The sequence below is a fragment of the Chrysoperla carnea genome, chromosome 5 (genome assembly GCF_905475395.1).
Source record: "Chrysoperla carnea chromosome 5, inChrCarn1.1, whole genome shotgun sequence".
NCBI lineage: Eukaryota > Metazoa > Arthropoda > Insecta > Neuroptera > Chrysopidae > Chrysoperla > Chrysoperla carnea.
The window spans coordinates 72514935-72542818 of NC_058341.1; the positions used below are offsets into that span (position 1 = coordinate 72514935).

The 27884-nt window shown below is 30.0% G+C and overlaps 1 protein-coding gene across 1 annotated transcript; it reads right to left on the reverse strand.

The window, feature by feature from the left end:
• Positions 1-6687: 6687 nt before the first annotated feature.
• LOC123300076 (polypeptide N-acetylgalactosaminyltransferase 35A-like) lies at positions 6688-26500 on the reverse strand. Its single transcript, XM_044882549.1, has 7 exons — positions 26000-26500; positions 25356-25497; positions 23349-23646; positions 18402-18764; positions 15560-15712; positions 12380-12724; positions 6688-7414 (listed from the first exon to the last, which is right to left on the reverse strand). Exons 1-7 carry the CDS (start codon positions 26313-26315, stop codon positions 7145-7147), a joined length of 1887 nt encoding a protein of 628 aa, XP_044738484.1. The 5' UTR covers positions 26316-26500; the 3' UTR covers positions 6688-7144.
• Between the last annotated feature and the right edge of the window lie 1384 nt (positions 26501-27884).

Genomic DNA, 27884 nt, shown 5'->3' on the forward strand with positions numbered 1-27884 from the left:
TCGACCTGCGTTTCCAATAGGTTGGTTACCAACCTTGCTTTTTTTTTCTATTTTATCAAAAATCTATATTTTATTTTGGTAGATTTGAAGAAAAAAATCTACTTTGTAATAGTAAAAGAAGAAGCAAGGTAATATTACCAAATTGCGAAAGACATGATAAGATTTGCTTGAAAGTTGATCTTAAAAGATTGGAAATGCAAAAATTTATGCTGAAAATATTGCATTTGTGCAGTTCATTTGTTAATTCATTTAAAACAATGATAGTGAATAATTTCATGGCACTACATTTCCCAGGAGCAAACTATGAGCAGGATGACAGTGAGGGTGCTCTTGACACTCAAGCGGTTTATTCTATTGGACAATGAACATTTACATGGAGTAGACAGAGTAGCAGAAAAGCATAATTCAATGGCAGTAGATGGAATTGCGTTAAAAAATTTTGAGATTATTTCTGCAGAGAACGAATACACCCATTCTTATATTTCCGAATATTTGGCAAAATCGCTTTTAAAAACAATTAGGTATTGTCGTACTTGCAGAAATTATTTATGAACAGAAGGTGCTGCTTCAGATGATGAACATACCTTAATTGAAATTAAGGCATATTCAAAAAAAATTATTGTTGCGGCCAAATTATTGTTTCGAAAAATATATTCAAAAGGCTCCGAGATTATGCATTCGTATTTACCTCAGTTTGCGTATTTGCAAAATCTAAAACTGTTAATTACAACACGGATGCAAACATTTTTTAGTTTTAATTTTAGTTGTAAAAAACACAATTTAAAATTTTTATTAAATATTTAAAAAAAAATTAGATATAACAAAAGTATAAATAAAAATAAAAGATTAGTTGTTTAATAAATTTATTTTATAATTTAAAAGCGTTTTTTTTTCCTTTAAAATGTTTAATTATTTTTTTTGGTTTTACTGTTTTAAGTACATGATTTGGAAAATAGGATATTTGATAGCATTTCAAATAAAAATGTATTACCAAAACATGTTCTAAAAAAGTAAAACAAAAAAAATGTAAAAAATTACATTGTATTTAGAATTTGGCATTGAGTATTTTAAAAAAGGCGGTCAACTGATTGAAGCGCTATCTCGTGAGTCGAGTGAGAACTAAATCTGCAAGTTTCCTTGGTGATGATAGAGATGCGTATCTATAGTATAATATAAATATTTATTATCTATGCTCCCAACCCTGGGCAAGATCGCACAAATTTTTGTTTTTAACTTCTTTAAGTTCGTTCATCTACAACTAAATGGACTTTTTGTTTAAATTTTTTCTCACAAATATTACATGTAAATGGTTTCCCCCCAGTAGGTGCTCCTTCACGTCGAACTAAAATATGAGGACTATTAAATTTTTCTCACATATATCACATGATAATAATTATTCTCCCATATGTAATCGTTTATGTAAAACTAAATGCTTTTTTTGATTAAACTTTTTATTACAATTACAAGAGAATGATTTTTCCCCCGTTGGTGTCGAACTAAAGTTTTTCGGAGTTTAAATTTACTCTCTATTATGTGTTCGTTTATATACAAATAACACTTGTGAACAATTAAATTTTTCCCACAAATATCACACGAGAATGGTTTTTTTCGAGTATGAGTTCGTTCATGTATAACTAAATGGGCTTGTTGTTTAAATTTTTCTCGCAAATATTACATGAAAATAGTTTCCCCCCAGTATGAGTTCGCTTATGTAGAAATAAATTTTGTTGGGCGTTAAATTTTTTCTCACAAACATCACAAGAGAATGGTTTTTCCTTAGCATAATTTCGTTCATGTACAACCACTTACATATTGAACTTTTTAACTTTTCAAATCACCTCGTACCGAAATCACGACTCAATACCGATGCACTTTTTTGTAATTTTAGTACAAAATTGAAATTATTTCGCATTCAATCTTAGAAATAACTTTGTTTTTGGTAATTTTATGGTTAAAAACTTTGAAATTTGTTAGCCGTTACTTGCGCTGGTCAAATACTCACAAATTATATTTTTTCCTTGTTTAAGAAAAGAGAATGTTGTGTCGTCGTCTGATATTATATAAAATATTTCAACATATTGTTTTAAATATAGAAATTTGAAACTAATACAAATATACAACAAATTTCGTTTTCCCGGTTTACAAAACAATATTTTGGTATTTGATAACGCTAGCTGCGTTAATAATACCAATAGATTCTGTGCCTCTGTCATATATTTTTATTATTTACAAAAAAAATGCATCGGTACTGAGTCGTGATTTCGGTACGGAGTGATTTGAAAAGTTAAAAACTTCAATATGTACGTGGTTACTTAACTTAGCGAATCTTCATAGACTAGTTATAATATTTAAAAAAGGCCTCAGAAAAAGTTTTAGAAGCAAATCATATTACTTTTGGGTAAAAGGTATTTTCCCCCGGAAGTGAGATATTCAAGATGGCGGCCAAATTTTTGCCCCTTTTTTTAATATTCTCAATATAAGTCCAAAACTATGCGTTTTTTCAGAAAATATTTTCTCTAAGTTTTTCAAAAAGAAGAAAATCGCTATAATTTGAGATCAAAATCAGCTCTGTTGGTTGAATACTTACTGAGATGAAATCATGAGGAAAGATGTTAAAGCAAATGTTATTAGCTTTAATATAAGCAAAAAACGATGTCTGTAGGCCATATCGTTCACTCACAAAGCTTAAATATCCAAAATAGAGAAACCTGCATTTTTCGGCAATTAGCTCTGTGTAGTTCTCATAATGCTTTGAAGGTAGTTTGAAAGGATCAATCATGAACATCCGCAATAGACTGGCAGCGAATCGCTACCAGTAATATGATTTGCTTCTAAAAGTTATATTTTCTGAAATTCTTTCTAGTCAATCAACCTACTGATGGTGCTGCAGTTCATCACTCATATCGCACTTTTTTGCAATAATAATTTAGTACTCTAGCATCATCCGGATGACCTTAAAACAAAACGATTTTGTGCGTAGTTTGGAAACAATTTTAAAATTTCTAGCACAGTTTTACTAGATGCCCCAACAAATTTTTGAAGGAAAAAAACTCCATTGATTACTAAAATTTCAATAATAACATAAATATAAACTAGAAGCAAATAAACTAGATTAAAAAAATTGAAAAAACAAGTGAAAAGAAACAATTGACTTAGTTAATTGTTGAAATACCATGCATAGTCAGTGTTGATTTCTTTATCACATAACACATACAAAAATGTATATACAGTGTTGATGCGCAGTCGTTTGTTTTTTTGACGTCACGTAAATAACAAAAGATATTCACTTTTAAATAAACACACACACACACATATATACAATTATATTAATGCATACTATAAAATTTGCACTTAATTAACGCCCTCGTGGGTAAACAGTGATGTTTACAAAAAAATGTTTCAAACAAAAGTTTTTTATTTTTTTATAAGGAACAATTTTTACATTTAAACTTTTGTTCTATCTCTAACGGTTTACAAGATGGGTCCTACGGACCCAAGACCCAATTGACCTATGATGCTCATTTACGAACTTGACCTCACTTTTTACGTCCTGAGTACGCTGTAAAAATTTCAGCTCGATATCTTTTTTCGTTTTTGAGTTATCGTGACCACAGACGGACGGCCGGACAGCCGGACAGCCGGACGGACGGACGGACGGACGGACAGCCGGAAATGGACTAATTAGGTGATTTTATGAACACCTATACCAAAATTTTTTTCCTAGCATCATTATTTTTAAGCGTTACAAACTTGGGACTAAACTTAATATACTATGTATATTTCATATATGCATGGTATAATAATAAATATAGTATTACAAACCGATTTTTCGAAGGAAATTTCGCATGTTACCGATAATCAAGCGCCCAATATCTGCACATATTCAGGCACTATTGAAGAAAATTTTAAGCACAGAAACGTTTATAAAAAAGCACGCGTATATGAGCTACTGGAATTTAAAGAAAAACGGCTTTTTGTCGATAAAAGCGATTTTTTCCCAAACTTTTCAATATTTTTCAAAACAAAAACACTCTTCTTGGACATATTAAGGACTAACTGTTTCACAAAGGGTCGTTACGGGCGTTTCAAAAAAATGCAATTTTTAACAGTTTTTGGAAGTGAAAACTTCTTTAGCTACGTTGGGCACTTTTTGGTATGCAAAAATGTTATGTATTCGCGTTACCAGAATGCTGTGCGCGCGCCGACACGCTTATAGCAGTATATCTGTAGTTATATAGCTGACGTATAGTGTAACATTAGTGCTGCGTATATAATAAGTACATTGAAATTTATGTAAATATAAATACTACACACAAATCATATAATTGTATATTAATTGTTATTTCAATTGAATTGTATTTATATTTTGTCATAATCTTGTACAGCCCGTAATATATTTAAATAATAAAAAAACCATATAAACATCCATATAATTGTTGCTCGGAGTGTCAATAGATGTGAAAACCAAATTGATGTTGATAATTTTAATTCAAATATTATGAAATTTAAAATTTTTATACTAAAAGTTCCAAGTTTTCACTTCTATCGGCAGTCCCTGTTTTACCTAAAAAAACTGTTTTTAACCAACAGCCATTTTGAATGTGATCCCACTTGTAACAAAATGCAAACGCAAAGTGTAACAAAATAGTGCATTGAATTTTTCGGGAAATTTTCGACTTTTTACATGTCTTGATTGGTTTTTGTTGTGTCTTGACTTTGGCTCGAAAAATGTAGACTGACCAGTCTAACAGTAAAAAAATGAACTTTTCATTAGGTGGTTTTCATTGAATGAAAATGTTACGGAACGATTATAGAATCTGTGGATATTATTGTGTTTAGAGCGTTTTGTGTTTTGAGAGCTGATTCCTTTCCTTATTTAAAAATATTGCTCTTCTTGACTTTTGCGTGTTTTGTGTTTTGAAAATACTCTAGATCTGTTTTGTGTATTCACATACTGTTTATACAAATTTTGTATTTGATTGTGTTGTGCGTTTCTTATAAATTTTCTACTTTTAGTTTCAATGTGTTACTATAATTAACAATCAAAATTAAGGCGATGCCGTACATCTGCATAATATTATATGTCCATAAAGTGACCTATAAAAAGATTCCAATTAAAATCGGTGCTGTTTCCTCACTTTCGATATTTTTTTCCGGCTTATTCATTGTAGTAATAGATATCACACGTATTTTTACGACCAGTATTTCTATATTTCACCAATTTGAATTTGTCGACTAGACTAAAAAGGGGATAATGAGGATTTGGGAAAAAAAACTAGAAGTTGTTACAGTAATTTATTTTTTCCTTTAACATAACACCATCATTGTCAACATACCTAATTTTAGCAAAATAGAATTTCGCGTTTGGAGTTAAGTTACAAAAAACGATTTCAAAAGTTCAACATTAGGTTCAAAACCAAGCAAGTTTAGCTAAATCAAATAATAATTTAAACTGTCCTATATCTGATATAGCTTTTTATGTATTTTCTGCAGAAAATATGATTAAGGCACGATGTTATACATGACCATTACTAGTATAGCTTTAATGTATGCAAACATATTTCAAAACCAGGGTTGCCAGAAACATTGCTATCAAATAGCGACATCTGTGATGGAAAAAAGGCCAATGTAGCACCCAAAGCGTTTCATTATTTTCAACCAATAATAATATATACCATACGATCTGAAAAAGTATTCAGTTTACAAAATAATTCGTTACAGGGCAAACTGAGCAGGAAAGGATCGATAAAGGGGTTACTAATTTTGGGTAAAAATCCAACAGCTAAATGCTTGCCGGTAAGGAGAGGTGGCTGTTTAAAGGAGTGGCTAACGGTTTTTTGCTTTGAGGCGTAAATACTATCAAAAAAAGGTTAATGTAATAGTTCTAGGCAGTAAAAAAATCTAGAACTTTTATTTTTATCATTTTTTAATTTATCCTCAAAATTTTCGAGTAAAACGAAAAAAAACATTTTTTTGTATTTAATTTTTTATTCCGCGAACAAAATGCAATCGTTATGTAATTTGGAACAATTGAATCTATATGAATTCCTAATAGCCTGGTTTTTTTTCTAAGTTTAGTATTTTATGAGAAATTTGTAAAAAAGACCTATTTTTAAAGTCGCTCAAAAAAGTTTTTTTTAACGATAAGCAATTTCTGCAAAGGTTATTTTCTGCGTAAAGACACCAAAATTCATATAAAAAAATTAAAATATGTAACTGTATTCAAAAAACAAAAAAATAAAATTAAAATTGCAAAAAATTATATAATATAATTAAATAAAAAATATTTGTCAATAATTGAAGTATAATTTTATTTCAGAAATATATATATCTATTTTATATGATACCATTCGCGAGCCATTACAAAGTTATACTTTTAGCTAGTATTTATACCATGTATATGAAATATACCAAGGTATGCTAAGTTTAGTCCCAAGTTTGTAACGCTTAAAAATATTGATACTATGAACAAAATTTTGGTATATATATTCATAAAATCACCTAATTAGTCCATTTCCAATTGTCATTCTGCCTGCCTGCCTGTCTGTCTGATATTCGTCTGTCTGTCCGTCAGTCATCACGATTACTCAAAAACGAAAAGAGATATCAAGCTGAAATTTTATAGCGTGCTTAGGACGTAAATAGTAAGGTCAGGTTCGTAAATGAGCAACATAGGTCAATTGGGTCTTGGGTCTCTAGGAGCTATCTTGTAAACCGTTAGAGATAGAAAAAAGTTTAAATGTAAAAAATGTTTCTTATATAAAAATAAACAACTTTTGTTTGAAACATTTTATCGTAAAAATCAATGTTTACGCGTGAGAGCGTAAAATATGCGCAAATTGTATACTATGTATTATATGGGAATATCAGTTATATATATGTGTGACATGTATGTATGTGTAATGTGACAGATTAATTGTGGCAGACTCAGTCAATTGTTTGTTTACTTGTTTTTTATATGTTTGATGTCTTTACGAAGAAAATACCCAACATTTGTAACACTTTTATCGCCTCTTTCCCGCTGAGTTTGCCCTGTAACGATTTTTTTGTTAAAAGTAGCACGCTTACACTATTATTAAAATGGCCTGATTCCGGAAAAATAGCAATTTCTGGCAACCTTGTTAAAAACTACATAATAAATACATTATATTCTTAAAATATCCCACTGATTTTTAAACGTACTTGTACACATCACCATTTCAACAATAACACCTTCTTGCACTGAATCACTTACACCTAAACACATACCCACCGCCATGTTATAAATAGGACCATTATCACGACCGCCATTATGTTTCCATTCTTGATTTCCACCCATTTCATGGCATTTCATAGCCCGTGGTAAATTTTCACTTGCTTCTAAACATAACATTTGCCCAACAACAAATTCTTTCTTATCGGTTTCATACCACATCTGAAACACGGAAAATTTTAAGTTTAGGAAAAAGGTCAAATCAGACAATATAAAAAGATAGCGTTAAGGTATTTCTAACAACATAAGAGAACACGAAATATTTTAGAACGAGAAAAAATATGGCTCTGTAAATAGTAGTTATTTAGCGAATTAAACCTGGCAACCCTGTAATATATGCTGTCACATGTTGCTCATCTGTCAAAAAGTAATTGTTTTTAAACAAATAAATAATATTGACCGAATCGTTCGCACTCTCCGAAATTACATAAAAAATTCTGTAATTTAAAACAAAATGTTAAAATCCGATGATCAGATAAATCATCTGTACGAGCTAATGAAATTTTTAAGAAAAATCGTTTTTCTCAAAATTGAGGTTATACCTTTGAAAATAAACTACTGAAATTGTTAACAGAGTGAGAATCACGTCTCAAAATAGATTGACAAGGATAATAAATGCCGAAGCATGGTCATAATACGAAAATACGTCAAAATTAATTTAAGCAGAGATATTCAAGAAAACGTTAAGAAAACAATGCAAAGGTTAATTGCCCCAAGACCGCGTGCAGATGGTCGTGCGCATCGTACCAGAACCGGAAAATTCCAATTCTGTATTATTTACAATGAAAGAAATCTATTTAAAAAAAAGCCTTCTCCCAAAATTTACCGAATTCATTATCAAAATCCGGTAGATTTACCTAATTATTGATATTTAAATATTTAACCAAAAAATAAATTCGTTAAACACGGCATAGCCCTGGAGCCCGTGACAGTAAAATTGCACTTGAATGAATTTCGAAATTTCGCATATGAATCAATGCTATTTAACGATAGGTACAATAAAGACTAGGTGTGCCAGGGTTTATCCCGACAGAAATATTTTTTGCCACAATTTTTTTATATTTTACGGGTGTGACAGACATTTTGGTGAAGTTTTGAGCTATCACACCGAGATATTTCGAATATAGAAATCAAAATGAACAATTTAAAAAAAAAAAAGATAATAATTGCGCGATAAGCGAAATTTTGAAATTCGTGTAAGTGTAATTTTAGTGTCACGGGCTCCCCGCTTATCAGTGTATTCATCTATTGTTTCCATAAACTATTGGTATTATTACTATTAATACACAGTGTCCCAAAAGAATTGGACTATATAACTTTCTCATTTAATTTGTTTGCATTGGACGTCAAAATTGTTTTATCGCAAGAAAACAGTTTTTTTTTTATTTTGCGAATTTTTTAGGTTAATTTAGACATTGATTAGCCGTAAACAAAACAACACTATCTTTCTTGGTTGTTTTTATAATAACGTATTTTTAGTAATAAATTATTGTGATCGAAAAAAAATCGATATTGGGGTTTCAACGGAAATACACGCTTTGAGGGTCCCTGATTCCAAAAAATGTTGCGTCCGCCGGTATGTCGGTATGTCTGTTACCAAGCTGGAGCCTTTAATTTTCAACCGATTTTTCTTAAACTCATAATTCCAGACGATTTTTTCATTTTTTCGCTAGGCCTTTTTTTAAGGATACTTTCCTCTAGGCCAAAACATGATTTTTTGGGATTTTCCCAAAAACGGCTCTAACGATTTCGATTAAACTGGGTACAAGGCTAGACCTTAAGGTGTTCCTAGGATTGGTATAAGCCACATACCCGGGAAAATTCGAAAAGGCCCACATCATTGGGAAAAACTTTTTTTTTGGGGTTTTCTCAAAAACGATTTCGATTAAACTAGGCACAAGGCTAGACCTTAAGTAGTTCCTAGGATTAGTATAAGCCACATATCCGGGAAAATTCGAGAAGGCCCACACTCTTGAGAAAAACTTTTTTTTGTGTTTTCTCAAAGACGGCACTAACGATTTCGATTAAACTTAGCCCAAGGCTAGACCTTAAGGTATTCCTAGGATTGGTATAACCCACATATCTGGGAAAATTCGAGAAGGCCCACACCCTAAAGAAAACCTTTTTTTTGGGGTTTTCTCAAAAATGGCTCTAACGATTTCTATTAAACATGACACAAGGTTAGACCTTAAGGTGTTCCTAGGATTGGTATAGGCTACATATCCAGGAAAATTGGAGAAGGCCCACTCCCTTGGGAAAACCATTTTTTTAGGCAGCAAAATTAAATTCTTATTTTGGTGAATATTACTAATTTCCTAAAATCACTGCATTGTTAAAAATAACAAATATATCAAAGCAGATGCAAACTACTCAATATTTCTAGTAGTTAACTTTAAAAACAACTGTATTACTGGCTTCTAAACTCAGTAACAGAGAATACACGGGTGTAACGACAAAAGATCAATTCATCTTTTCATAAATTCATTACTGATGGTTTTCGGTAATTAACATGTAAAAAATAAGCTGCATTATTGTAATGACGGAGGATCAATTTTTCTTTCTAAAAATACATTACTAAAGGTTTCTGGTAATTATGTAAGGCAATTTAGAGATTTTTTCGAGTAAAAACTAATTCTTACAGGTTATTTTTTTTTTTTTTAGTAAACTATTTACGTTCAAGTGCAATAAAACCTCAAAAATCGCATCATAAAATCGTATAATTATTCAAATTGTTCACATAACCAAATAAATCAAATAAAGAAATAAATAAAACTTAATTAAGCCAAATTAGTGAAGTTAAGAAACTAAAGCTTTTCCTTGTTTTTAAATAATTCTTACAATTGGCTGCTTTCAATCAAAATATTACAAGAATAATGTATCAATTTTATAATATAATAAAGTCTTGTCCGATGTTTCGGACCGTTTATTTGTTTTCTGATGTCAATTTTGTCATCCGTTTCGCAGATTAATTAGATTAGTTGGTAAATTTCTTTGAAGCTTCACCAAGATATACATTTTTTTTTGGACAATTTGTATTATTAGGAAAGGAACTTTTTGGTTTTAACTTTGGCAACCGCTGCTTTATACTATGCGTTATGTGATTGACATTCAGTAGTGTGTATTTCATATAGACAGAAAGACACTGCCTACCCTACATAATTCAAACAAATATGTATAATCTTGTTATGATATCTAATATTATTTATCTACGAGTACTATCAATAAACACAACATCTTAACAGATATCATCTATAATTATATACGGAATACATTGAATTTTAAGTAACTTCGCATTGCTCTGCAATAGCGGTGCTGAGTCCTCCAGGCAAAGCCACGAATTATTCTTGCCTAAATGTTTATATGTGTGCACGTAGCATACGTTTGTACGTTCGCATAAATACAATAAAATGCCACACATAAGAACGCATAGAAAGACAGACGCTTTTACAACACGACAAACTACGACATTTACCGAAGTAGCTTCGTTTCTTCTTGATTTAAATACACCTACACTACAAGTTTGATTAATAAATTGTGAGAAGATCTCCATAATTTATAACGATTAGTGATCTACGCACATAAAGCACTATTACTTTTTCTTATTATTATTTTTATACTGAGTCGAGTCGAATATTGATTGTTTTAGTTTGTTTGTGGTTATATTATCAGGTGTTTAAGATATTTTGACATTGCATGAAAATAGAGAAAAATGAATAGTATTCACTACCAAACTTGTTTAGATGGTGTGTGAATAGAAAAAAAATTATGCGTTTTCAAAACTATCTTTCGATTACAAAAAACAAGTTATCGTCAAAGGTCGTTATACACCGGATTTGCAATTAATACAAACTAAAGGTAAAGTCAATCGTAAATTAAACACAAAACAATCTGATTCAAATTATTGGTTGCCCTTGTCTACTATTTGTCAACAATAAAACCGTCTGGAACGGCACCGGTTACAACAATGTTCATAATTTTTCTACGACCGTAAAAAAACACGATCTGCAAATCACTTAGAAGCTTCTCTTAAGTATTACGCCTTTGGAAAAAATTCGTACACCACCATCTTTTCACCGCTATTTTTTAATTCTAATCTTTAAAGTCTATAAAATCAGCCAGCCAATCTATGAATATACGCCAGTCAAATCCTACATTAAAATCGCAAAGTGCGATGTAAAGGTACCTTTTTAGTATATTATTTGAACCCCTTAGGAGAGTATGAAACCACATTTTGCAAGCAAAAGACAAGTGGTGCTTCTTGCGCAATAAGTGAAAAACCGAAAAATTTTCAAATTTTTTTTCAGTTTTTGCAGTGCAATTCAAAAACTGTGAGCTTTTTGACATTAGTTGCCAGTATCATTTTGAAAGTATACTAAATTTGAAACAATTTAAGCTGATCTACAGTTCCGTATGTCCGTAATAGTTTTTGAGATATGATGCTTGGAAAAGTTTTAGAAATGCTAAAATTTTGAGTTTTACTTATGCTAAACCGTTAGAGATAGAAAAAGAGCTTAAAGGTAAAAAAATGTTCCTTATACCAAAATAAACAACTTTTGTTCAAAAATTTTTTCTTAAATATAATTGTTTTATCGTGCAGGGGCAAATTAGGGCAAAACTTTGGTGTCCCTTTTCAAAAATATAAAAGATGGAGGCATGAAAATTTGTCGGTAGCTTCACCTTACGAGCCTTATGAAAAATTATGGAAAAAAATCCAAAAGTTTTCTAACAAATACTTCGAACAATTTTCGAAACCTGATACAAATGAGGCCGAGAAGCGCTATAAAGCTGCTTTTTTGGTGTGTTATTTGGACCCCTTAGAGGAGTTTATTACGTTTGGAAAGCAAAAAAAAGTACCAAAAAAGCAGCTTTGTATCGCTACTCAGCCCCATTTGTACCAGGTATCGAAAATTTTTCGAAGTATTTGCTAGAAAACTTTTTTTGAATTTTTTTCAATAATTTTTCATAAGGCTCGCAAATTGAAGCTACCTAAAAATTTTCATTCTTCCATCTTTTATATTTTTTAGAAAATGGACACCAAAATTTTGCCTTAATTTGCCCCAGCACGAGAAAATAATGATTTTACTTTTGACATTGATAGCATTTTGGGAATAGTTTAGGAAGACTTACTTGCTTTGTAATTGTTTTACAGCGTTGCAATGAGAGCAATGTTCCTTTTGTTTTATGATCTTTAACTGTTCCAATACACAAACTTGAATTTGTAAAACGTAATTGAAATTTATCCACATATGTTCGTTTTCGTAAATGCCATGGTTGAAATTTATTCTGTTCTATTGCTGACCATTTTTGACGTAAACGTTCTTCAGTATCTGTTGGCAGTTCTAATTCTGGATAAATTTCTTTCAAATACCAATCAAATGATTTACATTTTAATTGTTTTCGTAAACTTAAACGTTCGCTAACATCACCATAGTTTATTTGTATAGCTGATGGATTATTTTTCAAAAAATGTTCCTGTTATAAAAAACCATGTTCTGTATTATAGTCTTGGATACTATTAGTCTACAGTACATTGGGGGTATGATTTCGTGAATAACACTCTTACGAAATTTCGTGAGTGGATTCATTTCAGTGCAACCTACAACGTTTTTATTTACGAAAAATTTGGTTTAGGCTTTTTAAAAAACGGCCTATTGAAAAAATATGAACAACCATTTGCTTTTTTCTTGAATGCAAGATAATTGAATATAATAATAGAGAACAATAGTGACCTGCAAAAATATTGGGCAGTTTGGCGTGACATCCACCTCCAACATGTCGGAAAACGAGGGTATGAAAACGAAGCTAAGAAAAATGCAACTGGTTGTTCATATTTTTCAATAGGTCGTTTTATTGACTTGTATTCCGTTTTCTATATTGAAAACCCCTCAATTTCCAAAGTCTTTGTTAACAAAAACGTTGTATGTTACACTGAAATTAAGCCACTCACGAAGTTTCTTAAGAATGTTTGTCACGAAATCATACACCCCTCTGTACTGAAGACTATTTATACAGGGTGCTTTTTTAAGTTGACATATGCTTGAAACTCGATAAATAAATGTAATCGAGAAAAATACTTCCAACGAAGAATGTTAGTTTTAAAGATACACAATTAAAACCTCACTCTGACTCGTAACTGACAAACATTAGATGAACGCTTTAAATTAGAAAGTTTTTTTGAAAAGCGATTGTTTTATACAGTAATTGAAAATAATTAAAAATGATCTTTATAGAAAAATAAACCATTTTTACTGGAGTTATTCTAATTTTTTTTTTCGAAGATTGCCTAGATTTCTTAAAAAAAATTATACGAAATAACAATTTTGATACGGAAAAACAATTTTTGGTAGAACTATTCAGTCCGTATTTGCCTAAACTGTACGGTTTGCGGAAAAATGTTTCGAAAAAAAAGTTACTTTTTGAATCAATAACAACTTTCTAATTTAAAGTGTTCATCCATCGATTACCAATTACCGAGTAGACTGAGTTTTTCATTGAGCTTGAAAACCTGGATAAAGTTTAATGTCTGCGTAAGATGTGTGCCCACACACCCAATTTATTTTTCGAGTTTCAAGCATATGTTAACTTAATTAGTAGACACCCTGTATATGTTTATGTATGCAAAATGTTTAATAGGTAATGTTTAAGGGTTAGTGTAGGCGCTGAGTAGGTTTCGTATGCATTTACAAGTCCCACCGAACAAGCAATGTATTTCGACGTATTTTGACCCGCTGAATCCGAATTTCCAACTTGCTCCTCACGCAGAGTAAGGGGAAATTTTTTATAAACAAATAAATTCTTTTTATTCGTCTTGACACGACCAATAGAACCGGAGAAATGGTTAAATTTTAAACAAAAATGATTTTGGATAAGGTCGGCGTGCAGCGCTTTTTGTACTTTAAGTTACTCATTTTAAAGTTATGAGTCTATATTTTAATGTTCTACACATAAAAATACGTTTTATGCAATAGAAACGAAGCTAGTACGATTGTTAGTACTAAGTTTTACCATTTTTCCGGCCCGCTATTTGTTTCTAAGTCGAAAGCGAGCCCTTAGAGAAAGAAAATCCCACATAATTACATAAAAGAGAAAATTTCAAATTTTTTTTCTAGTTTATGAATCTTTTTTATTTTTTTAAATATCTCTGTTAAAACTCGAGTTGTTATTGCGACCGAACGCAAATGTATAAATCAATTTTGATTCAATCAAATTAAACATGAAAAGGGAGTGAACGTTGTATCAAATCAGGTATATTTTTTTTGATATGTTGTTTGCAATATAAAGTTAATGTTACATCCAAGTTTTCGACAAACGACCCGATATCGAAAAATAAGAAAATAAAAAAAATAAAAAACAGAAATATTTGTCAATAGTTTAGCAGCTATAACCGTATAAACAATGAATTTATTTGTAAAAAATTTCCCCCCACTCTGAGCGATTGCAAGCAAGTTGAAAATTCGGATTCAGCGTAAATGCATACGAAACCCACTCAGCGCCTAGACTAAGTAGTGTTGTACAATAGGGTGTTACATTGTCAACTGGTACAGAATCAATATTGCGACCTACGTTATACTTTAAAAAACAATACGGTAAGTGAACATCTAATTTTAATTAGGCTGGAAATGGAAGTCGACCAACTATGGGAAGTGAGGGTCATGGTATCTTTAAACATCCTAACTACATAGTGTAAAATAAAAAAAAAAAATCCGACTGCGTTAAATAAAAACAGAAAAGAAAAAACCAGTGCAGTTTACATAGCGACTTCAACAGTCGCGACCCATTATTGGGAAGATTCGATCCGGTCTAGATTTTAATGTACCCCGCAAATAAATCGTACTTCATTTTTAATGAAACTTTAAGCTTATTGAGCCAAATATTTTGAAAACTATTTCTTCCACGGAGGTTTTATATAAAACTTTTTTTATGTAAAATCAACTCACGTAGAAATTTTATAATAGCCAAAACTGCCATAAGCTTAATAGTTTACGAGATATTTGAAAGAAACCTATTTTCAGGACCTTAGACCTTGAATATCTTGCACATGATTTTGCAATTGACTTTTCATAAGTCTTTTCTTGCATCCAAATAAAGATAATGCCGGTGAAAGAATTTCACCTTGATTTTTTAAGCAGATCGGCTGTTTTATTGTCTTATTAATCTGGGCTAGTAGTAGGTAAGGTCGATTAACATTTGAAAATTTTATCATCAGTACAAAAACTATAGCTTCATTTCAAAAGAAATTTAGGGGGCGGATCCAGTCACACATGTGTAATAGGAATATTGGAAGGCGTAAGATTTAAAAAGGCATACCTTATATTGATCTAACCAAACAAAGGCGACTCTAAGTGAATTGTGTAGCATGGTATCTACACCATTTGGATTTCCATACGGTCTTCTTCGTCTAAATACATGACCAACACGCGAACATGGTATAATTTCTAAAGATCCACCACACATCCACACCTGCAATCAAATCAACAATATACTCCAATTATCTTAGTGTTTCACCTCGGAATCTGAATTTTTGTACAAATCTTTATTTTGATAGTACAAATGCTGCCTCAAAAGTCTTTATATACTCAAGGTCAAAGATCGCGAAAATCAGTTTTTTGTGTTAATCTCGTTTCTTCTGCCTTCAATCGTACAACATTTATTATAAAAGTTGTAAAGAATAAAATTTCCTACAAATTTTGCCTGAAACTTTTTTTTGTACGTTGAACCGTTTTTTAAATAGAGGGCGCAGAAGATGGTGCGCTCAGTTTAACGTACATCAGCTGGGTCACTACTTATAAATATAAGGTGTTAAATAATTATTTAAGTAGTATTTAACGAATAATTAAGGAAAAAACCGCTTAATAGACTGAGATTCACGATTGATCCGGTCTATTATACGGTTTTTTCACTAAATTACCGATTAAATACTACTTAAATAATTATTTAATACCTTCTATTGATAAATATTGACCCTGCACTTAGGTACGTATAGCTGAGCGCTCCATCTTCTGCGCTCTCTACTTCAAAAACGGTCCGGATGCGCTTCGTGTTCATATGTGACTTTTGAGATAATATTTGTAGTATCAAAATAAATGTTCACACAAAAATTCAGCTTATTCTGTTAGATTCCAAAGTTGACCACTTATTTTGACTAAGATGATCGGGTTAATACTAAACAATGATTCTACAAAATAAAAATTATTAAGACAATATTCTGGTCTAGAAATTTAAAAATTCTACTTTTTTGTGTGCATATTTTTAAAGGTTAGATTATTAAGAATATATCCTTAAACGGATTTTTCGTAATTCGAATTATTTTCGGAGATACAGCGGTTTTTCTGTTAACGAAATTCGAATTGATGCTCTATACTACGAGCTTCTGCTGCTTCAAATGAAGGCAAAACAGCTCGGTCATTGCATAAGAAGTAGAAGAAGACCCATAGTATGAATCTGGGATCGCCGATTAATTCAAAGTGAGTTATATCATTATCCGAGTAGCACTGCCGGAATTGTCTTTCAAATTTAAAAGACGTTTCTCTTGAAAATACATTTTTGGAGGTGATATGCTATCTCAAGTTCTACTTCTTTCAAACTGAAAACACGTTTTTCTTGAAACTACATTTTTGGAGGTGACATGATATCTCAAGTTCTAAACAACCGATTTCTTTAAAATTTGATGGGAATCTTCCTTATAAAAAAATCTCTTCATCTTCTACAACTTGAATTTAAAAAAAAAAAAAAATCATAAAAAAGGGGATAAAAATACTTTTTTTTTTTCATTTCGACGCCATTTTGTGAATTTTTTTTTTTGGACCGAGATTCAGAAAGTATTAATATTTAAGAAATTAAAAAAAGGGATTCTTAAAGAGGGAATTTTCAATAAAGAAATATATGTCAAGGCAGACTATGTTTAGTCCCAAGTTTGTAACGCTTAAAAATATTGATGCTACGAAGAAAATTTTGGTATTGGTGTTCATAAAATCAGCAAATTAATCCATTTCCGGTTGTCTGTTCGTATGCCCGACTGTCTGTCCGTAAGCACGATAACTCAAAAACGGAAAAAGATATCACGCCAAAATTTTTATAGCGGCCTTTGGATGTAAAAGTGAGGTTGAGTTCCTAAATAAGCAACTTAGATCAAATACGTATGACCCACTTTCTTTACAAGGTGGGTCAAGGTTTACAATGGTTTACCGTTAGAGATAGAACAAAAGTTTAAATGTAAAAAAATTTCTTATAAAAAAATAAACAACTGTTGTTTGAAACATTTTTTCGTAAACATCACTGTTTACACGCGAGGGCGAAAATTATATGTATTATATGTTAATATCAGTTATGTATGCGTGGCTATCTTTCTTTAGCTACATGACGTAAAAAACTGACAAAATTATTTCGTAATCAACACTGTCAATGCATGGTATTTCAACAATTAACTCAATCAATTGTTTTTGCACTTGTTTTAGGGTACAATGAAAACAAAAATTCGATAAAATTTTGTTAATTAAAAATTGTCTGACTTGTTGAAAAATTAACTTTAAGATAAATTTCCAACGGTAATAAATTTTTTAAAGTGTTTAGAATACACCATAATTTTTTCAAATTTTTTAATTAAAATTTAATACCTTAACAAATTATTTAGTGTGGCGTCATTTTTGTCTCTTTGCTATTACAACAATCTAAATATGACGCTCTTTTCTTCTCTAAGCGAAATATCTTTTTTCAACGGTAAATTAAAATTATAAATAATGGAAATAGTTCCGAGAGTAGAGATTTCAATGGATTATTAGAATTTTCAACCTATTTTAAAAAAAATCTCTTAAAATAGATTTTTAAGAAAATTAAAAAAAAAAATTTTGAAAAATTTCTTAAAATTGATTTTTACGAAAATTAAAAAAATTTTTTAAACAAATTTCTTAAATATTAACATTTTATGAAATATTGTCGTAGAACTTAGTACCCTTTTTTGTCATCTTTAATTGTTTATAACTTTTGAATTTTTTATCTGCTAAAAAAGCTTCTAATCATCGTTCCGAATACAACGAGCTATATATATAGTTCTTTTTTATATCACTAGATAGATAACTTTTTACTTTGTGTATATTGATTCAAATAAACTTGTTCATATCGCCACTAAAGTAATTCAAGTTCAAAAACTTACCCGAAAAGATATTTCGATATTTTCACCACCCCAAATATCCATGCCACGATCGTACGCACCTAGTTTATAAAAGTATTCACGATTAATAGCAAATAATCCACCAGCCATCGTTGGTGATTTTATTGGCTTTATAAAATCTTCATCTTTATCTAATGTTCCTTTTGGTAAATTATCCCATTTATAATGTAAGCCCCAATTAAATCCACCGCGTACTAACGGGCTGGAGGTATACGCGAATGTATCACAATTTATAATATCAATTACAGGCACTGCAATTATTGTGCTCGAATAGGCAATACGTTCTAATAATGGTTCCAGCCAATCTTTGTTCACTTCAACATGGCTGTCTAAAAACACAATCACCTAAAATTTTGTGAGCAAAACTTCTACATTTATAAAATCAAATATAGTTGGTTAAATCTACCGGATTTTGATAATAAATTCGATGAATTTTTCGAGAAGGCTAATTTTTGTTTTAATAGGTTTCTTTCGTTGTAAAAAACAGAGAAAAGGAGTTTTCCGGTTAGACAACGATCCGCACGACCTTTTGCCTGCAGGCGGTTTTGGGATAATTTATCTCTACTTTTCTTTGGTGACGTCTTTTTGAATATCTCTTCTTCTGTTGGTCGGATTGAATAAAAAAAGAATTGTTTATTAAGAATTTTTGCATCGACCTTGCCTGCTACTAAACCCTGAACATTAAAAAAAACCTCAAAATCTGAATAAAACCGCAGTTACCTCATATTTTCAACTTTTCTGAAAACTTTTCGAAAAATGAAAGAATTGAGTTGAAATTCTGGGAAAAAATGATTGAACTTATGATCATAAAAAAATGTTGTATATTTTAGCCCGATACATATTCTCAATTTTGAGAAAACCGAATTTTTCTGAAAAATTTTAATAGCTCGTACAGTTCAAGGAAATCACCGGATTTTAACTGTAAAATTGCAGGTTTTTTATGTTTTGGATAGTGCGAACGATTTTTTTTTTTTTTTTTAAACCTGATTATGAGCCGAAACATTACAAAACAAAATTGCAAAAATCTCGAAAAAATCAGATTTGCATCATTAAAAGGTACAACAATTGAAAAAATTAGAAATTTTTATTTGTAATGATGCAAATCTGAATTTTTTCCAGTTTTTTGCATTTTTGTTTTATAATGTATCAACTCATCCGAAAGGAAAGTACATGAAGAAACCTGCAATTAAAAAGTTAAAATCCGATGATTTGGCTGAAGTGCAGTTCGAGCTGTTGAAATTTTTCAGGAAAATTTTGAGAAAATTGAGGTTATGTATCGAGCTAAATTTTACCACAGTTTTTTATGAAAGTTACATCTTTTTCCAGAATTTCAACTCATTTTTCTAAAAGTTATCAGAAAAAGTTAAAAAAATGAGATTACAACGGTTTGGTGGAGATTTTAAGGCTATTTTGCTATGTTCACGGTTCGATAGCATGCAAGGTTGCTGCAGCAAATCAAAACAAACAGCTCTTTTTTTATTAAAAAAAAGATCTGCAGATGGTCGTGAGGATCGTTGTGGAACCTCTTCTGTGTTTTTAACATCGAAAGAAACTTATTTTAAAAAAAAATTAGCCTTCTCCCAAAATTTACCGAATTTGTTTTCAAAATTCGGTAGATTTACCCAACTAAATAAGTATATCACATTCGCGGACAATCACTCAATTTACCACCACATAGAATAAAAATTTTCAAATTCGCTGAAAAAAGAGATAGTCGCACCAATGATTGTTGTTTCGGAAGTTCTCAATAGCATCTTCTATTTTGATGATTTTTTCTTCAAAATGATTCTTTTTGTATATTATTTAAAATTAGAAACATTTCAGAGGAGGGAAATAATTTTGAGGTGAAATAGGCAATGTCGCGATTGGCATATCGAAGTCCAGAATAAATCGCTTTTGATAGAAGTTTAAAATTTCGAAAGGATATTGATTTTATATCATATCCTAAGGGATGAAATTTTGAATGAAAATATATACAAAACGTCATTTTTGAGTTCAGTACGTAATCGATTTTAAAAATTCTTTCATCTATAGAATGCTAAATTATCAGCAAGTGACATGGCGCGTACTTTATTTTGAAAAAAATTATGGATTCGCACTAAAAGTTAAAATCCATTAATTTGTGAACAAAAATGAAGGTAAGAGAATTGAAGATATAACATTGATAACTGATAGTTATTTACATTATTAAACAATATATGTGCAACTTTTAAACTACTTGCAACTTTTAAACTAACTTTTTCAAAATAAATTACAACTCATGTTACTTGCTGATAATGTAGTATTATATAGAATTTTTAAAATCGGTTAAGTAGTGAACTCAAAAATGACGGTTTATATATATATTTTCATACAAACTTTCATATCTTATTTCGCCCTTTTAGGAGATAAATTTCGAAAAATCCTTAAATGACACCTACAGAATAAAATCAAAGTCCTCTCTAAATTTCAAACTTCTATCATTAGCGATTTGGGCTGGGCGTTGATTTAACAGTCGGTTTCTTGCCTTACCCCTCTCCAGATTATTTGAACCTCTCTAAGGTTTCTGATTTTAAACAATGTATAAAATGAAAACTTTTAAGAAAAATCATTAAAATGGGAGCTGCTATTTTTTGCAATTTACTCGAAAACTATGCATTTTAGAGAAAAAATAGGTCAGTTCCAAGTTATTATATTAAGTTATTAAAGAGAGCTCACGTTACTAAATGTGTAGTAACTTTTTGTAGATTAGAGGATCATAAAAAAAGGCTCTATAAAGTTTTTCAATTTACCAGTGGGAAGAAAATTTACAGGCCTTAGAAAATGCAAGAAAAACAGATACACGGAATAGCTCGAGCGCGACAGATATTGAAGCTGTATCCCACGTATCTCTGCTAACGGAAAGATATTAATCTGACAATTATTGCGGTGGGGGTGGCCGTGTGGAAGGTTTAAAAATGGGAGATAAAAAAAGTAATTGAAGAGCGTCAGATTTTTATAGGGGACGTTAATTGGATCCCAACGAAGCTCCTATACCTTGGACTGACGATTTGGAGGTGACACAATCTCATTAAAAATTTTTGTAAATGCAAAAAAAAAAAAAATCGACAAGTGTAGTAACTCAAGCGCATCGGATTTTCATAGTAGAGTTCAACTTGATGCCCTGGCCATGCTGTATTTTAACCTGACATAAATCTTGCGGGGTTTTCTTAATTTGACGGTTTTATTTATTTTTTGACACTCACATTTAATTATTTTCATTTTTAGTGATGTTTCGACTAGTAGATAAAGCCGACTATCCGATCACTTTCGTTTCCGTGTTTTTAATTATACAAACACAATATTATTAACTTCCCAGTATAGGAAGTTATTTTAATGGGTCCGACTTTGTATAAATTTATTTAACTCATTGAAAATGAACAAAAGTTTGAAAAATTGTGACGAGGTATATGTGTAATGTGTGACATGCATAGGTATATGAGTAATCAAAAGTGTCTATGAATGGTATTTCAACAACTAACTCAATCAATTGTTTGATTTCACTTGTTTTATTTGAGTTATAATTGCATCTGTCCAACATTCAAATTTAAAAGTAATCTAAAAATATGAGTAAAGTACATATTAGTGATAAAAAATGATGATGATTTTTTGTCAAAAACATTCGCAAAGTTTTTTGCGAACGAGAATGTTAAAAAATACGCGAATGTGAATACGAATATTCGTCCCCTCATCACTATATACAATTTTTTTCTTGCTTATAATTTTTATAACTAGATGGCAGAAACCAAAAATGAGTATGAATGCCTCGTATTTATTCAATCAAAATATACAAATTTTTTGCTTAACAACTTAGTATTTTTTCCCTAATATACACAGTTGTTAAGGATGTATGAGCATGGTAGTGGGGGCACAAATTTAAAAATAGATATTTTCAATTTTGATGATAAATTTATATTATTACTTGACGATATAAGACGAAAAGTAATAATAAAATTTTTCGATACCTGGCTTAATTTTCAAAATATCGAAAATTGAAATTTTGTTTAATTATTTAGCTTTCGATATTTCGAAAACCAAGACACATATAGAAAAATTTATTTTTCGTCTACATTCATGAAGTTATAACAAAATTCATCATCAAAGTTGAAAATAAGATAAAAATAATTTCAACCCTTAATCTACCCTGCTCTTACATCCCTTATATGGACGGTGACACTTAGTTTTTTTTCTTTTCTAATTCATTGCTAATATGTTTACTTTCTATTAAAAAGTTTTTTTTTAATTTGTTTTCATTCATTCCAAGTGAAAATTATCAAAAACTTCCAAAATATGTCGTTTTTTGAGATTCCTCCATAAGAGCCAATGTATTTTATATCGATTTTTAATGACTTTTTACTTAAAAATTTGCACGGTTACCTAAGCTGAAATTTTAACCACATGTTCTTTGAGTAAAAGACTACCTACAAACAAATTTTGAGCCTTTAAATCAAACATTGTTGTCATGCTCATACATCCTTAAGAATGTTAAACTTATTACCAAAAACACGGAAAATTGTAAACTGATGTACATTTTTCAAAAAATTATGAAAGATAAAAAAAGTTATAGACATAAATCGATCAGTAATTTTACGGCCGTTATTTTTCCGAAATCACCCTCTTTTTTTGCTTCAAATTTGAAAATTTCTATTCTAATGGTAGAAAATTAAAAATTGGCATAAGTGAGGCAGTAAATCATATGAAATTTCAACTAACATCATGAGACTACTTTGATAATTCCTAAAATAACCAAAACATTTAACAATTTTGGGTTTTTGTAATGTTACAGTTTTGAGAAAAATTTTTTTAGCTTTACCAACACGACCATTGTGTGATATCAATTTTTGAGTGTTTTTACGGGAAAATCCGGAGATCCAATTTTTTGTCCGCGAATGTATTTTCATAGACATATACCTCGCCTGTAGCTTTATCTGCACCAAAGATACGTGCTCGAATCAAACCTTCACGCCGATCAGTCTTAAATAATTTAACTTTGTCTTCCATATTTTGACTAATATAACGTTCTACATCCGAATGTAACGTTATCATATCGGAATAATCATCTATCAAGATAATTTCGTGTAGTAACTGTTTCGGAGTACGATCTAATATCGAATGAATTGTACGCAATAACGTTACTAAATGTTCGTTATAAAAACAAATAATTACACTTGTCGATGGTAATTTTTCTGGATATTTTTTTTCTCGACATCTGTAAAAGAGATCAATTTATTTTACGATACAAATGGTGAGTGGCAAACATAAGATATGCTTTTGAATTTTAAGTACCGTAATGCAATTTGGTAGACTCATTGAACCAAATAATGCAAAAAATTAAAAATGCGAATTTTATCCTGAAAATCAGCATATGGTACAATTAAACTAAATAAATAAAAGAGAAAAATCAATGCATCTTTGAAATTTTCCTCGACTTCTCAGAGGTGTACCTAACTTCTTATTTGGGGGTTAGTTTGAGGTTTTAATCAGTTTTTTACAAATTACAAAAAAAAGATGTTTCAAATAAAAAAATAATTCAATTAAAAGTTCTAGTTGAAGTATTGAGATATGCCAATTTTAAAATGGAATTTGCTCATTCAATCAAATGAAGAAGTATCCATCTTGTAAACCGTTAGAGAGAGAACAAAAGTTTAAATGAAGAAGTTATTCCTTTTGAGATTTTTATTCCTTATAAAAAAATTAACTACTTTTATTTGAATTGTTTTTTTGCTTAGGAAAAAACTTTGATGTCCATTTTCTCCAAAACTAAAAAAAAAAAAGTTGATTTTTCTCAGATTAACTTCAACTGGTGGTTTACTAGAAAATACTTGCAAAATTTTCGAAATTTTTGAAAGTATTTTGGAGACTGCTTCACGGGTAAAAAGGGATGTTTAGAAAAAAATATTTCAAACAAAAGTTGTTTATTTTTTTATAAGCAATAATTTGTATAATTAAACTTTTGTTTTATCTCTAACGGTTCACAAGATATTTTTTTCATTTGTTTGAATGAGCAAAAAATTCTAGAAAATATTTTCAAAAATTTTCGCAAGTATTTTCTAGAATTTTTTTCTGCTTTTCTAGATTGTTTCACCAAACCACTAGTTGAAGTTAACCTGAAGAATGCTTCAAATAAAAATTATTAATTTTTTTATAAGGAATAAAAATCTTCTGTTTTACTTCTAACGGCTTACAAATGAACACTTTTTCATTTGTTTGCATTAGCAAAAAAATTATATTTTAAAATTGGCATTTTAAAATTGGTAAAATATCAAGAATCAACCCTGTTTATCAATTTGTAGTAGGCTAAGTTTATAATGTTCATATTTCGGTTAAGTACCTATCTTAAAAAATGTAATCCATCATCTTGTATAACAGTTTTTTTTTTCAAATCTATATTCCTATGAATAACGAAAATATAAGAGTGTCTTCATCTTAAATGCGACACACTATGAAAGAAAGGCTCCACGAAGCCAAAAAATTTTACGCCAATTATTTAAACATTTTTTTTAGTTTACAATGAAATCGAAAGTTCGAGAAAATTTTGTTAATTAAAAATTGTATGTATAAAAGACTGAGCTAGTCATCGAGCACCAAGGCAATTTTAGATTTAGAAAACATATCATCCATCTACCGTTTTACCATAAAACCAGTGTTATATATGCCTATTTTTGAAATAATTTATTTATTTATATAATCGGGCAACTCCTTCTAAAAAAAAATTTCAGAATTGATTTAGACTTAGTCGAATTTCATATAAAAAAGTCAAGCTCTTTATTTAAAATTGCCTTGACGCTCATACATTCTTAATAGAATTCGTCATTATAAAAAATCGTTCAAAAAGAAATCCCCAAAGTGAAATTTCCAATAAATAAATAAAAAAGCATATGATGGTGAAATAATTCAACAAATCCTTTTCTAACTTACAATTGATTCCTTGTATCAGGTATTTGTCGAGAATAACCAATTGTTTCACTAATTAACGTATTATACGCATAATTTTTATAACCATCATCACGTTTTCGTTTATCTTCCTCCGTTTTAACCATTCCCAGTTGAGATAGTTGAGCTACAAAATACCAAAAAAATATTGCATTTTATTAAAATATATCCCCTTCAGGACCCACAATATAAATATTTAGCTAGATTAAAATTATTATTAATTAGCTAATTAATTAAATCTCCAAAAAAAAATCTGAATTCTCCAAATTCAGTAATTCAAATTCAGATATGCGAGGGAGCAAGATCTATAAATACTTTTTCAAGAATTGTCTGCTAGATTCAGCCCCATATTGGATCCATGTCCCAAGACTCAAATTATTTTGAGGTCCAAATTTCTAATTTAAAGTGTTATTCTATCTCCTACTATTAAGGATCTGATTCTTAGTAAACTATTATAAAGGATCCAGAAGACGCAAATCAAATGGAGCGCTAGAATATAATGTCCGACTTTAATTTGAATAATCTTTGTACAAAACATTTTTTTGCAGTGTAAGTATTTTAGAAGATATTTGGGCCTATCGATTAAAATAAAACATGTGTATAATATAATAATAAAGGAAATTACTTACAATCTTGGTCGATACTATTAGATATATTAAAATTAACCGCTTGTAATTGATTAACTAATTTATCACTATTTATGTATTTTTTATACATTGATTTTCGATCAATTTTCTCATTGATGAAATTCAATTCATTATTATTATTATACTTAAACTTTTTTTGATATTTTGATTTTTTTTGATTGTTCAACGATTGTTCAATTGACGGTGAAAATGTTGGTGTCTCATACGGTTGCAATGCATTCATATAAATGTATAAACAAATTGCCCAAATAATACTTGCAATTAATAAACCAAAGAAAAATGATTTTCGAGAAGACATTCTATATACAATAATTTACACATACACAAGTACTCAATTATTAAAATATGTGCATAATTAACTTTTATTCCTTAAAGCCTAGTTTTTAGTCTTTTCATGCAATACAACCCATTTTTAGCATGACAAAAAGACCTTGGGTCAATTCAACTTTTTATATTGTTTTATTAAAAAATATTCAATATGCTTTGAAATCATGTTATGAAATTTAAAAACACGACACGTTGTGACGTTTAAATGTCAACAACTGAATAACTCAAAAAATCAAAATCATAAAGCCTAACTTACATTCCTTAAAATGAATGTAATAAAGGCCATGGCACAAACAAAACGTAAAACTAAATGCACATAATAGAGAATAACATTTTTGTTCCTTCATGAAACAGTATTTACATACAAGGTATATGATAGTGCGAAACAGAAAAGAATGAAATTATGATTAAGGGTCATAAAATGTATTGCTCAAATCATAATTTGATAGAATTCATTTGTTTGTAAGTCGCGTGTCGTTCGTTGCCTATTGCTTTATTATGTTATGTGAATTCACCATTACAGCTCAGCTACCGACATTGGGCTAGATCGCCTCGCGACAGTATGAACTTGGTTGCCGAAAGCGCATCTTATACATGCTATGACACATATTAGGACATGTATGATGTATGAATAGCAAAGACATTGTAATAGTATTCGCTCCGAGCGTGAATTTCGTTTCCATGACAACGATACACTACTTTAATTATAGAATTAATGGATGCATATATAATTGTGTGGATTGCATTGAAAATTTACATTTAAAATTTAATATTCTTGTTTCACAAATTTAAATAAATAATTACGATAATTAACATTTGAAAAATAATATTTGTACAATTTGATTTCTTATTTTCACAATTTTTAATGCATTAAGTTTAATTAATTAGTGTTTTTCAATCATTTTAATTTGACAGTTTCTATATCATTAACATGTAAATAATTGCAAATTAGTCATAACAGCCCACTTTATCTCCAAAATTTTTCACTTAAAGCGCTGGCATCGATTTTATTATCCCTACCATGACTACGCACACAACGAATATATGGAACATAAGCAACGAGTATATGTTTCCGTGAAGACGACTAAAGACGATGAATATTGTCACTGAATATTAGTATTCAATCGACCACTGGCCAGTGAAGATCTCAAGTAAATTTACATATTTCGTATTTAAAATTGTAATTTTTTGTTATAAAATGGTTTCGGGCAGTGTGAAATCTTGTAATATTTAGGGTGTAAACTCGAAAAATAAAATTGATGGTGTAATTTATCAAAAGTAAGTACAAAAATATTTTTACCATTTTTGTACCCACAATATTTGTTAATATATAATAAACTGTCATTATATGTCAGTTTAACAGGTACGGATTATCGAATTTTTTTAAAATTTTGTTTTATTATTTTCATGTTTATTTCTTAAAATTTTTATTACTGATAACTTTGATATAAGATTTATTATAAGAAAATAAAGTTATATTTTACGGGATAGAGAATCAAGTTATTTTTTAGGCTTTTTAGTTGTTTTGTAAAATGTAAAA